At 40.4% G+C, this 14,876-nt stretch overlaps 1 protein-coding gene across 4 annotated transcripts in view; it reads left to right on the top strand.

Annotated features, from left to right (window-relative positions):
* Positions 1–14,876, top strand: part of epha6 (eph receptor A6) — a 617,472-nt gene that overhangs the window by 529,728 nt on the left and 72,868 nt on the right. For all 4 annotated transcript variants that reach the window (XM_048540624.2, XM_059650322.1, XM_048540622.2 and 1 more), the window contains one exon: positions 10,668–10,738. In XM_048540624.2, coding sequence (XP_048396581.2) covers positions 10,668–10,738 — 71 coding nt within the window. The remainder of the gene's footprint in view (positions 1–10,667; positions 10,739–14,876) is intronic.

Here is a 14,876-nt window from a genome sequence, read left to right as displayed (position 1 = left end):
AGGTGTTGTCTAAGGAGCCGTGGTGAATTTCTAGAGAATAGCTTGCCTGTACAAACTGCAGCAGATGATGGTGTCATGTCACCCAATTTTTCGAGGGCACTCTGAGAAGATGAGTAAGAAATGCTGGAGTTGCTAGTGATGCCTACATTCCATGAATGAATATAAAAAATTATATTCAGTGAGGTATGAAACTGTTGGAAGAGGAACAGGATGACATTTGGATGCAACACAGTCAGAAATTTTCCAACCAACGCAAAGAATGATCACTTTCACTGATTTGGATTGAGTTGAGTTCAGCAGAAACCTTCTGATGCCTGTGGAACAGTCAATCAGAGAGTTAATTTTTCTTTCGCTACAGGGAACCACGGACACTTTGTTACTGGGAAAATAATTTTAAAGTTTAAAGCTTTATAATCATAATTTTAGCTTTAAATTCTGTAGGGATTTCAGTCCAAGCCTTTGCTATCAATGCAGTTTCACTCCCAGTTGTACATTCTGTACATGTTCTACACAAAAGAGAGTCTGATTAAATACAGAGCTTTCATTTACATTGCAGCTTTCACAACCATAGAACCTCCCAAAGCTCTTTACATTCAATGAAATAGTTTTGGGATAAAATAAGCAATCAATTTGCGCCCATCAGGTTCCTAATGAACTGCAATGAAAATGAATATAATCTGTTTTAACGGTAATGTTTGGGAGTTAAAAATATAATCCAAAACACCAGGGAGTGCTGCAGCTAAGCCACAATTGATGCCTTAGATTTTTTTAAAAATTACGTTTGAGACCATGGCCATGTTTTATTTACTGTTGATAGAAAATAAAGTTTACATTTTTAAGTGCTTTCATAGTTTTATATTTTCTTTTTAATTGGTAAATTTTCCTGCATCAATGTTTTTATAAATTCAGTGGAAGGTCCTTGTATTTCATTGTTAACATTATGAGACTTTGAAAAGCATTGCAATACCTTCTAAGTAGATCCCAGGCCTGGAGAGTATGCAGTTATCTGTCACCGAGAAGAAACTTAGCAGAGATGTAGATTTATAAGAAAGGGTCTGCATACCACCTCCCCACTTAGTACAGCTTATTCGATGGAAACCTAAGGCTACAGAATCATTTTAATCGTCTCTCTGGGATGGTGTGATTGCATATTCATTCGCACATTCAAATATCTACTGGATTAATCACTTCAATTACCAAAGTAGTTATTGTAAGCATATTACATTGGGGCAGTATCTGCACCAGGTCTTGAAAGTGTTCTATGTTGTTCAAATGAAAACTGTTAAATGGACCAGTTAGTGAGTGCGACTTAATCCTTTCAATGTTGAAAATCCTTGGCATCATTTCGATGTATCATGTCACTCTTTTGGATTCTGGATTCAAATTAAAAATCGAAAGTACTGCGGATGCTGTAAATCGGGAACAAGAATAGAAGTTGCTGGAAAAGTTCAGCAGGTCTGGCAGCATCAGTGAAGAAAAAAGTCAGAGCTAACAGCTCAGGTCCGGTGACCCTTCCTCAGAACTTTCGTTGCAGGACTCGAAACGTTCACTCTGATTTTTTTCTTCACAGATGCTGCCAAACTTGCTGAGCTTTTCCAGCAAATTGTTTTTGTTCTGCATTCTCTTTGTCTGTGTTTTAGATGGTAGACTATCTGTGATTCAGGTACGAAGCATTGGTATTTTAACACCAAATTGTCTATGCACCAGAGCATCTTTCAGGTCCTCATCAAGCTTGATCCTTAGTGATTGTGAACCTTCTATTCTGTTGTTTCATTGTTGTCAAAGCAGTTTGCTGCCCCAGGAGATATTCAGATCTCCAGCTGAGATGTTATTAATGTTTCCAGAAAACATGTTTACCTTAAATTTGAGATAACAAGGTGTAGAGCTGGATGAACATAGCAGGCCAAGCAGCATCAAAGGAGCAGGAAGGCTAACGTTTCGGGTCTAATCTGAAGAAGGGTCTAAGCCCGAAATGTCAACCTTCCTGCTCCTCTGATGCTGCTTGGTCTGCTGTGTTCATCCAGCGCCACACCTTGTTATCTCAAATCCTCCAGCATCTGCAGTTCTTACTATCTCCGAAACAACTTTATCTTAAATTTTGTGGGTTCTACAAAGCTCAGTAGATTTTTAGTACCATCGCTAACATTTCTTGTTCAAATTCCTGTTTTACAATATTGCCTTCAAATAAGATTGTTATGTTCAGCTACAACTGTGGCTTAATACAGTGAAAAAAAAATTGAGAAGTCTGGTACCTGCTGATCCCTTTCAAAGCTGGTCCCTTGTTTTCAGCGGCAGCAGTGCAAGCCAGAGTGCCAGTGGGAAGGTAAGGTTGTTTCTTCTTCACCAGTATATAAATTTACCTTGTGCAGCAGAGGCCCTCTTGTTTTCAGCAGCAGGTTTGTGGAGAGAACGTGAGCCAAGAAGGAACTAATATATTCAGGCATTGGCTAGCCATGTTACCAATGACACAGGTAGAAAAAGGACAGAGAATGTGAAAACAAGTACAGGGAGTTAGGTTGGAAGCTGAAGTCCAGGACAAACAGGGTAGTTATCTCTGGCTTACTACCAGTGCCACGTGATAACGAGTTAAGAAATAAGGAGAGAGTGTAGCCAAACATGTGGCTACAAGGCAGGTGTAGGAGGTGGGTAGGGTGGGGGGGTTGGGGTCTTCCATTATGTGGATAATTGGAGCACATTCTGAGGAAAGTGGGACCTGTACAGTAAGGATGGGTTGCATCTGGACTGGAAGGGCACAAATATCCTGGGAGGGAGGTTTGCTCGAGCTATATGGGATGGTTTAAACTAGATTTTCAGGGGGGTGGGGAACCAGATTTATAATTCAGAGAATGAGGTATTCACCCTTCCAACAGACGCAACAGGGAGTGAGGTTGTTTATAAAGAAATGTGGTCGATGGAGTGTAATTGTGGACACAGAGATGGTTTGAGGTGTGTGTACTTCAATGTTAGAAGTATCAGAAATAAAGAGGATGAACTTAGAGCATGGGTCGGTACTTGGAACTACAATGTTGTGGCCATTACATAAACTTGGGTAACTCAGGGAGAGGAATGGTTGTTGGAGGTTCTGGGATTTAGATGCTTTAAAAGAAATAGGGAGGGTAGAAAAAGAGTCAAGGGAGTGGCATTGCTAGTCAGGGCTAGTACAGCAGCTACTGAAAGGCAATTCGAGGATGATATATCTACAGAGTTAGTTTGGGTTGAGGTCAGGAGCCAGAAAGGAGTAGTCACTTTGTTGGGGGCTTTTTACAGACCCCCTAATAGTTGCAGAAAAGAAGAGGAGCAAATTGGGAGGCAAATAGTAGAAAGGTGCAGAAGTCACAGGGTTATAATCATAGATGACTTCAACTTTCCAAATATTGATTGGAAATATTTTAGTTGTAATAGATTAGATAGAACGGATTTTGTCCAGTGCGCTCAGGAAGAATCCCTGACACAGTGTGTAGATAGACCAACACAAGAAGAGGTCAGTGATAATGGGAACTGCAGATGCTGGAGAATCCAAGATCACAAAGTGTGGAGCTGGATGAACACAGCAGGCCAAGCAGCATCTCAGGAGCACAACAATGATGTGTCTGATGAAGGGTCTAGGCCCGAAACATCAGCTTTTGTGCTCCTGAGATGCTACTTGGCCTGCTGTGTTCATCCAGCTCCACACTTTGTTATCTTTACAAGGAGAGGTCACTTTGGATTTGGTGCTTGACAATGAACCAGGCCAAATGTTAGACCTGTTGGTAGAGAGCATTTTGACGGTAGTGATCATAACTCTGTTTCTTTTACAATAGTCATGGAAAAGGATAGGTACATACAACAGGATAAGGTTTATAATTGGGGGAAGGGTAATTACAATTCTGTTAGGCAAGAACTGGGTTACATAAATTGAGAACAGATGCTGTCAGGGAAGAGCACTATTGAAATGTGGAGATTATTTAAGAAATGCATACTGCATGTCCTCGACATAGTTGTTCCTAGCAGACAGGGAAGATGCGCTCGAATGAGGGAGCCTTGGTTCTCAGGGGAAGTCGAGCATTTGGTTAAGAGGAAGAAGGATGCTTATGTAAAGTTTAGGAAACAAGGAAGGGGAAAGGCTCTAGAGGGATACAAGTTATCCAGGAAGGAGCTAAAGAAATATAAAAAGAAGCAGAGATAGCTTCTGTGGGTATATTAAAAGAAATAGACTACCCAAAGTAGAAGTTGGGACCTTTCAAAGATACAACTGCAGAATTAATAGCAGGGAACAGGGAAATGACAGATAATTTAAGCTAATATTTTACGCCGTCTTCATGGTGGATAACACTATAAACATCTGAAAGATAACAGAAAGCAAGATATTAATAGGAAGAAAGTAAATTGTAACAGTTTCTATCATGAGGCTCAAAGTATTTGACAAACTGTAGGAATTGAAGGTAGGTAAGCCTCCAGGACCCGTATGCCTGCATCTCAGGGTTTTAAAGGACATGGTAGCAAAGATAGTGGAGGCAGTGATCAAAATATTCCAGAACTCACTGAATTTCAAAAGGGTTCCAGTGAAGTGTGACATCCCTGTTCAAGAAGGGACTGAGAGAGAAATCAAGAACCTATGGGCCAATTAGCCCAACATCTATCATTAGGAAAATGCTAGTGTCCATATTAAAGAAGAAACAGCAAGCCATATATGAAAGGATATCGTGATCAGAGTCAATATGGTTTTGTGAACGGAAAGTCATGTTTAACAAATTTGCTAGCATTAATTGAGGATATACCATACAGAGTTAGTAAAGGGGAACAGGTAAATGTAGTATATTTAGATGTCCATGAAGCATTCAATAAGATGCCACAAAAAAAAAATGTTATGGTATTGGGGTGATGTATCAGCATGGACTGAGGATTAATGGATCTTTTTCACGTTGGAACTACATAACTAGTTGGTGGCATGGTAGCTCAGTGGTTAGCACTGCTGCCTCACAGCATCAGAGACCCGGGTTCGATTCCACCCTCAGGCGACTATCTGTGTGTGGAGTTTGCACATTCACCCCGTGCCTGTGTGGGTTTCCTCAGGGTGCTCTGACTTCTTCCCATTAGTCCAAAGATGTGCAAGTTAGGTGAATTGGCCATGCTAAATTGCCGTAGTGTTCAGGGATGTGTCGCTTTGGTGGGTTATAGAGAAATGCGCCTGGGTGGGATGCCCTGAGGGTCGGTATGGACTTGGTAGGTTGAAGGACCTGTTTCCACACTCTAGGAATTCTCTGATTACTGGAGTGCTACAAGGATCTGACATAAAGCCTCACTTATTTACTACATATATTTATGATTTGGAGGTAGGAGCAGAATGTAATGTATCTAAATTTGTTGATGTTACAAAAATAGGAGGGAGGACACCCAGTGAGTCTATAAATAATCTTTAAGGGGAATAAGGGTAGGTTGAGTGAATGGATAAAAAACTTGACTGATGGAGCTTAGTGTAGAAAAGCGTGAGGTCATGTCAGAAAACTCAAAGGCAAACTCTTATTTAAATAGTGGTCAACTCCAAGAAATGGGATCTGAATGTATGAACACAGAAGCAGCAAGTAATGCAGAAAGCAGGTAGGTTTTTTTTGCCTTTAAATTAGGAAACTTCATGGCACAACTGCCCATGATATTGGTGAGGCCAAACCTGGACTTAAATGTAGCTTTTGTCCATATATTTTAAAAAGGATATACTGGCATTGGTGGCAGTTCAAAAAAGATTCACTTGGTTGATTTCTGGGATGAAGGGTTGATTTATCAAGAATGTCAAAATGGGCTAGGTCTTTATCCATTGGATCTTGTAAGAATGAGGAGTAATCGTATTGAAGCATCCGAGATTCAAAAGGGGATCAACAGTATACATGTTGAGGAGATGTTACCACTAGTCAGGAAATTTCAAGCAAGTGATAATAGTTACAGAGCAAGGGGATACTCATTTGTAACCAAAATGTGTAGGATTTTCTTCTCCCGGGGGTAGCAAGTGCCTGGAATTCTTTATTCCAGCAAACTGTGGAGTCTAGATTGTTGAAACTATTTAAGTATTTAAAGAGGAGGGAGGTAGATCTTTGAACTGTCAGGGAGTTGAGGACCATGATGAGCTGGCATGACAAAGGACTTGAGGCCTAGGGTAGATCACCATAGCTTGGTGTAACGACAGTGCAGAGTTGAGATACTGAATGTCCTCTTTCTGCTAATATTTTATATGCTCTTATATTTTCATGTGCTTTCCACTATAAGGCTTTTTTTTAGCAAGAATTCCCAAACCAGGCCTCTGATTGGCACCAATTAATTTCAGACAATGTTTCTGCCAAGAAAGGGCCTTACTGAAAGAACCTTGCCTAGACTGTGAGACCAGTGGTATATGAAAGAATCAGTAGGGAAATATGACTCACCAATGTAATTCAGAAGGCCCTGTATTGAGAGCAAGAATGATGAACAAGATCACAGATACATAATCAAGGTTAGCTCGGAAATTCCATTGAGTACCTATCACCCAAAGTGCAAAAGCATTGTAACTATATAAACAGTGTCAATATAGTCCAAAGATATCTCCATTTGGTGAATTATTTGAAAATTCATAAAGTTGATGGAGCTAAGTATTAATCATTCTATAGTTTTCCATGAATTTAAGATCCAGAAATTCTGCTTGATTGATTGTTAATTTTGCAATTGAAATTAAATCCCATAAGAAGACCATGTGCCCCATGGCATCCACATTCACTCTTTGCTAGACTAAACAAAACTAATGGTACTACTCTGCTCTTTTGTTCTTTTGCATCAGATATTTATCATTTGCCTTTCTTTGTTTCAAATGTATTCCTCAATGGACTCATTTTCCACAGTGGTGTACCTTTGCTATATTTTTGGAATTCGCTATTTGGTGTGAATACAGCTGGTGAAACATATTTCCCAAAGTAATCATGCTCCTGTTTACTTATGGAACATATTGCACATATGTTCATTTCAAGATCAAATGCCATGTGGGCTCTGACTAAAATGAATAATTACTAATTAATTTAGAAGTCAACCTTGTTGCATATGAATCAGAGAAGAACTAATGTGTGTTTAACAGTATCCATCTGAGCTTGTCATTCATCTTGTGTTGGGCTGAGTAGCCTGATTTTTCACTGGCTTTGTCAAACATAAAGCAGGTATCAAGAGGTTAATTTCAAACACTAAACACTAAAGCCTAAACACTCTGTGATTCAGTGGAGCATGTTTTCTGTCTACCCATTAGTGCTCGATGAGGCTGCAGCTATTTAAGGTCTATCTGACAGATAGTCATCATTTCTGGGATGATAAGAAATCAGCCAGTTCCCACACAGATTTGACCAGCAGATCCAAACTGGGGGAGAGTTATTTGAAAAGAGAGGGAGCGACAGATTTGTTTTCTAAATGGATCGTATTTTCAATGTATAAAACTTGTAAAGGCATCAATCCAGTTATGAGAGACATATCTGCAGTGTAAATCTATTTAGCTTGGCATGCAGTGAAAATCTGGTACAGGGAGGCCACTGACATTAATGTGGGAAATGAACAATTATCACCCAAAAGCAGTACAGGCTGCTTTGCTAAATTTGATGTGGGCAGAACGGATAAATATACCTTTACTTCAAGAATAGTTATTGAATATGTGTGTAAGAAGCTATGACACCGAATGACATGGAACTAACGTGTGTGTGTGTGTGTGTGTGTGTGTGTGTGTGTGTGTGTGTGTGTGTGTGTGTGTGTGTGTGTCTCCAGAGAAGTCTTCCCATACCATCCAGGGATTAGGTACAAGGAGCTCCAGCACCATTGTAATTGAAAGGACCAGTAAGCCAGTCAGCAGATAGGGTGATTTTTGAGGAATTTAAAGCCTCTGGAAGTATCTCCCTAAATGTGTTGTGGTGTGTTCATGGCATGGTTCATGGAGGGTTCCTGCATCCTCATAAGGCAGACAGAGGCTGACCTTCCACATTGAGGTTGTAGCATGTGTTGGGCTGCAGTTACAGTGTACCTGTGCAGTGTAGTGGAGAAATGCAACAAAGGCTGTGGGGATGACAAGTCCTGTTCAATACAGTCTTAGTTGGAGCCAGATTTCTCCATTCTCCTTGACAGGCCAGCCTATACAAACAGCACGCAGTGTATCTTAATGTTCTTCTTCATGCTGCCCCCTTAGAATCCCAACCTGAGTAACCCACAGCAGAACCTGACTGTGAGCTCAACTTAAGGGACCTGGCACAAGAGGGGTCCTTTCTCCCTGGTGAGGCTGCAGCCTACCTGTATCTGGTAACTCTCTCTTGCACTTCTCTCACTCTTCCTCCTGGACCTCCTGTGACTAGACAAGCAGAAATTTTTGAGTGCTGAAAGCAGAATACTTGAAGGAGAAGATTGTTGTAAAGAAAGGGATATGATCTTGGAAGCAAGAGATCCCTGGTTGCACCATCAGAATGTTGCACATCCCAGTTAGCAAAATGATGGTGAGGTTACACTGGAGAAAGATGATAAAGCAAGAATATCAATATTCTCAAAAACACCAGAGGAACTGCTTAATGTGCTCTGCCAAACGAGTGAGTGCATTGGGCCCAGGAAACAAAATGCTCTTGGTCCCTACTGGTTCTGCTGTTCTTCTTTCTATTGTGCACCGTCTTGTCATTTAAGAGGTCAGAATGTCACTGATTGTCTGGCACAACTGAGTAGCTGGGATGTATATCAAGCAGTGAAAAGTTTGTTTGAGAGTGAAAGCAATGGTAGATGTGCAAAGGTAAATGACATATTGGTTTCTACATGTGAATGCTGAGTGATGAGGCCGGATGATGGAGGGTACTATTACAGTATGAGATGTTGGGTGAAGGATCACTCACTAACCTTGTACACTCACATGTATTTATTAGAATTCTGATACCAGATCCTTGTGTTTCGCTACCATCATTGCATGTCCCTGGCCACCACTTCTTATCCCTCTGACGCTTATTTTGGAGGACATCCTACACCACCATGAAGTCATGGCATCTCCCCTTTAGTCTATTTCTATCACAAATTCTCCAACATGATTTCTAGGTCATATCAAAGCCATGCTGCAAGGTATCAGTTTGTATGATCAGTTGATTTCTTGCCACGTATCAATCAAACTCATGGAAGACCCCTAAATCAGTTACAACTGGTTCTCAAAAATGCCCAGTTTATCTTAGATTAAGGGTAGGGCATTTCAAAAATTTGAGCAACAGGTGAAGCAAGTTGTTTCACACGACCACAATGTAGTAGCAACACGAATGATGTTCAGCACTGACAGAACCAAGCCAAAAGAAATTCTACCTATCTTACAAATGATTAATATGGTATATAAAACAAAGCCAGAAATTGCCGGACAAACTCAGTAGGTCTGGCATCATCTGTGGAGAGAAATCAGACTTGATATTCCAGGTCCAGGGATCCTTCCCAGAATATGGTATTTGAGTTTGAGTGTCAGCGTGATGTCAGATATGTAGGCTGTATGTCCGCAAGACTGGTGAATCATAACAAGTGGCATGTCCTTTCAGCTGTTCACAGCAAACGAGGTACTGGCCATACCCCAAAACCTATGCACGCGAAACATGAGACGCACCCATGTCTGTCATTAGACATGATTCAGCAGTTGGACATTTGCTGGTTCATCCTGAATGTGTGTGAAATTATGATTTAGGGTTGAGCGTGTGGCTATCACTCTCTCATATACACTTTGAAGTAGGGAGTGTTCTGCAGATTCCTGACTTAGTCTTGGCTGTAGTGGACAGAATTTGGAGAATCATATGAGTTACTCAGTGCAGAATTCTCTGTCTCTGACTTGCTCTTGTAGCCACAGCACTTATATGTCTGGTCCATATCAGCTTCAGTTTCCCTCGTACCTTCCTAATGGGGAATTCAATGTTATTAGTGCCATTGTATGTCAAAGAGTGATAATTACATTTTCTCCTGTTTGAGTTGGTCTTCAGCAGGCATCATTAATAATCAGTTGTTTTGTCTCTCCTCAAAACAATGGTATTGGAATGTCACGGATCTGTGTGCAGAACATCAGTTCTTAAAAAACAACGGAAGTTTCCATTACAGACTGTCAGTGTTCAATTCACTTTCCTTATGCATCTGTGGACAAGTATTTCGTTATCAAGTAAGAGAAATGCCATAAGAAGTGGGATATTTCTGACATATTATGTTCCTTTAAGTATGGAAAAATTTGAATCCATCCATGAAATAGCACAATATCCATTAGCATTGAGATAGCAAAGTCTGATGAATTGGTAATTATATAACTATTATCTTGATGTTGTTCCTCAATTAGGTGGTAGCAACAAACATCCACAATAATCGAAGGCCTGTTTCTTGAGATAATGTCCTTTTGCTGGAAGTAATCTATATAGTAGATTTGTGTCTCTTGTGCTTCATGCTGGACTTTATTAAACACCATCAGTCACTTCTGTTTGCTTTTGTATTCATCTGTCGTATTTCCAGTAAAAGAGCCTTTCACACAGCAAGCAATCTATCTTATTACTTTCACAGATCACCGTAAGATACTGTTGTCCTCCAGACATTTCTAACATGCTTCTTCAATTTCTGAGTTGCTTTGATAACTATTGAGGTTGACATTTATTCTCCAAAGTTTGAAGATTGCTTGGTGTATATTTCATGGCTTTCACTCTCCTGTCTTTGTGAAGGTGCCGCTGGTATATTAAAGCAAAAATGAAATCTGAAGAAAAGAGGAGAACACATTTCCAAAATGGACATAGTAAGTAGAATCGAGCCAAGGCTGATTACATTGTGGGAGAATGGGATGGAGTCTGACTTTTCAAGTATTATTAATTTATTCTTATGTCAAGTTATTTGCTACACAATTTAATTGTATGTTTTTGAGGAAATAACATTTGGATATAAAGGAATAACTGGCAAAGCCTACCCTGTTTAGTGGTCAGCAGTGAAACCAAAATCAGTTGTTACAACTGATCTCAAAGAAAGCCTCCCGGAGAGATCTAGTGAGGTGGCAAGAACTTTTAACACTCTCAACAGCAGTTGGTAGTCAGTTAAAGCTAATTTTTCCAATCTACAGATTACAGGGCTGAGGGACTGAGAAAATAGAAGAGATTTGCATTGGGATGACTCCCAAAAGCCTTATTGTTGTTTGTCATGCATGAGATGATTGCTTGAGTCACAGAGGTAGACAGCCAGTTAATAGGGACATACAGCACAGAAACAGACCCTTCCGTCTGACCAGTCCATGCCGTCCATAATCACAAACTGAAGAACTAGCCCCTGCATTTGGCCCATATCTCTCCAAACATTTCTTACTCATGAACCTATCTAAAAGTCTTTTAAACATTGCAACTGTACTCATCCATCATTTGCTCTGAAAGTTCATTCCACACACAATCCACTTTGTGAAAAAAGTTCTCCCTCATGTCTGTTTTAAAGTCTCTCTCCTCTCACCTTAAAAATTAAGTTGATTATGAACCCAATTAGATCTGATTTCTTGGGCATGCTGATGTTTTACTGCTGGCAGAGTCCTCGGCTACATCTGGAGACCACTTTGACAATGGAGCTCCGAGGCCAGAGAACATCCCCAAAGCCGGGGGCTCCATCACCCAAAGAGTGTGCCTCGCAAGGAAAGCCACACCTGTACGTTATACAATATCTCCAGAGTGATGTCCCCTCTGCTGTGAGGAGCCTGATAGCTTGATCCCTCAATTTATCATTTGAAGCACACCTCCAAGGCTACCTCCATGTCGGGGCATTATCTCAATCCCTGATACATTTCAGCCATGCCATCCTCTCCCTGTCAAGCATCAAAGTCTCCAGAGATACTGTGGGCTCTGATTTGACTAGCCGTATCAGGAGTTTGTCCCCAAACTTAATCATGATCAGGGAGGGAGTTAATTAGGATGCCACATCCAGAATGATTGTACTGTCAGGGACTGGAAGCCAGGAAAAGATCCAGCTAATGGCTCAGTGTGGATTCCTAGCATGGACGCCCAGTGCTGTTACCAAGTGGTGCAAACAGCCAATCACATTCAAGGATTCTCATGATCAGCCATGAAGTATTGAGTAGAAAATCCTAATCAAGTTAATTTTTTTAAAAAACCAGACAGTTTAACTACAAAGGTGGGAAAATGTTTATCAATGATCATCAAAATCAAAATTAACAGTCATTTGGACAAATGTGGAATAAGGAAGGCAAGCAAAGGATTTGCAAAATGGTTACAGATATGACGTGCTCGGATTTTTGGGATAAACTAAAGAAGCTGAAGTTGTTCTTAAAGAAGGGAAGATAGAGTGAAGGTTTGGCAGAAGTGTTCAAAACCATGAAAACTGTTCCCAGTCGTGGAAATTTGCTGAATTCTTCTTGCAGAAAGCCAGTGTGAACTCATGGTGGGAGAAATTCTCTCCTTCTGTGCTGGAACTTCCAATGATTCTCTCTGCAATGATGGAGCATATCCCCTCATGGACAATAATGTGTAAGTGTGGGGAAAGGTGAGGAGGCAGGCCGACCTCACCAGTACAGGTATTGAATATGCTAACCATCCTGAGTTTCACCCTCCACCACCACTTTCCCTTCCATTGAGAGAAAAAAATAGAATCAATGGATTGAATTTTCATGAGCATTGGTGAGAATGTAGGGTGACTTCAAGAGTAAAGGAATTTTCAACGTAGAGAACAAAAAGTCTCTTTCTCTAATTAAGTGTTCAATGGTAGGATGAAAATCTCACCTTTGAGTAGTGGGAGCCCTGTTTGCAAGGATCAGCATGTGATTATTACCCAATCGCACCTCATGAAAATGCATCAGAGATAATGAGAGCTGCAGATGCTGGAGAATCCAAGATAATAAAGTGTGAAGCTGGATGAACACAGCAGGCCAAGCAGCAGGTTTTGGGATGCCAGCCCAGTTCGTCCCCTCCCCTCACTGCATCACACAACCAGCCCAGCTCTTTCCCTCCCCCGACTGCATCCCAAAACCAGCCCAGCCTGTCTCTGCCTCCCTAACCTGTTCTTCCTCTCACCCATCCCTTCCTCCCACCCCAAGCTGCACCTCCATTTCCTCCCTACTAACCTCATCCCATCTCCTTGACCTGTCCGTCTTCCCTGGATTGACCTATCCCCTCCCTACCTCCCCACCTATACTCTCCTCTCCACCTATCTTCTTTTCTCTCCATCTTCCGTCCGCCTCCCCCCTCTCCCTATTTATTCCAGAACCCTCACCCCACCCCCCTCTCTCCTGAAGGGTCTAGGCCCAAAACGTCAGCTTTTGTGCTCCTGAGATGCTGCTTGGCCTACTGTGTTCATCCAGCTTCACACTTTATTATCATGAAAATGCAGTTTCCCACCCACCAGATATACACAAAGCAGTGACAAATCCTCATTCTCTCACCTAGAACTTTTAACTTCAATCTCTGTTCTCCAGCTCAATTCTAATACCATTTACGTCAGCTTTCTCCTAGTTAATCATTCATACTTCTGACTGTTCATTTCCATCATCATCCTAACACCTTATGATACCAAAATCACAGTTTCCTAAAGTTTTCACACTGACTCTTGATCTACTAGGGCCACCTCATTCCAAAAAAACAGCCTAGCATAGCCTCTTTTCTCATAGGACTGGGCACATGCAGCTGTCAAATTTCTTTCAAAAAGGAACACTTGTCCTTCCTTCTGTGCCCATTAAATGACCTGTCTAAAATCTGAGCAATCATTTGAAGCAAGACCATAATCTGTCATTTAATCCACAATAGTCCAGAAAAATAGATACTAATGCTCACAAAGCCATGCTGTTAGCATTATATAATCAGATACAGTGGGACAGATCAAGGTTTTAAGATATGAATATACAGTTTACTACTAGTGTTCACATAACATTGTTGAAATACTTTGCCTGCAAGTTTATTTTATTGAGCAATTTTTTACAAGTTAGTTAATTCATACTGCAGTGATTGGACAAATTGTTTGATTTTCCTTTTTCTATAACATAATATAAAAAATTGGCTTTTTTATATTAGTTAAAATAAAAACTAAGCTGCTGAGGAATGGATCATTTCATGTTTTGTTTACTGAGGTGTCTTGTCAATCTAAGATCTTGTAAAAGTTATAACTAGTTGAAATAATCCTTCGGAAGGTTGAAAAGATAGATCAGAATTTCTTGCTGGGGTCAGTGTGGTTGCCCTTTTGTCAGTATAGGAATTTTTTTCATTTTCTGCCTACCGCTGACAATCAGTTATACTAGTTTAACAGTAATGTTATTACTTATGTTTGGGAGAAAACTTCAGTCCAAAAGATGTTGATAACAACAACGAAAAGCAAAACAGCTTGCTTCATTATTCTTTTCCATTTGTTTATTTCAATTTTTAATGCCATTGTCACAACTGAAACACAAACAATATCAGTTTTATGCTATTTCGTTCTCTCACATTCACTATGCAGCTTTAATATCAGCAATCTCACTCCCCACTGTTTACATACTGTTCACCTACATATGTCACACCCATTAAAAAGACAAAGCAGATAGAGTCTGTTAATTTATCCAGCTATCTCAAGAATTGTTTTTCAAGAGGACAAGTATTACAATACGTGGTTTGAAACTTAGATGTTCCCGTTGAGTTATCACCAGTTCACATGGAAAGGATGTTTAGTTACGAGAGATTCTTACCCACATTGGTTTAAAAAAAGAGTTTTGTTATGCAAAAAACAAAACTGTATTCCCCTATTTTATGAAGAGTACTAATGACCCATTTCACTGTTTCCATTTCATCAACCTCTATGACTTGGAGCAAAAGGATAATGAGTTATTAATTTTAATTGGTTCTATTCCATGAATGCATTTCCAAAGGAGAACTGGCCCAATACAACAGCATTCATTATTAGAACTCTGTGATGGAAGAGTG

Source organism: Stegostoma tigrinum, chromosome 12, assembly GCF_030684315.1.
Source record: "Stegostoma tigrinum isolate sSteTig4 chromosome 12, sSteTig4.hap1, whole genome shotgun sequence".
NCBI classification, from domain to species: domain Eukaryota; kingdom Metazoa; phylum Chordata; class Chondrichthyes; order Orectolobiformes; family Stegostomatidae; genus Stegostoma; species Stegostoma tigrinum.
This window is presented reverse-complemented; position numbering and strand designations above follow the sequence as displayed.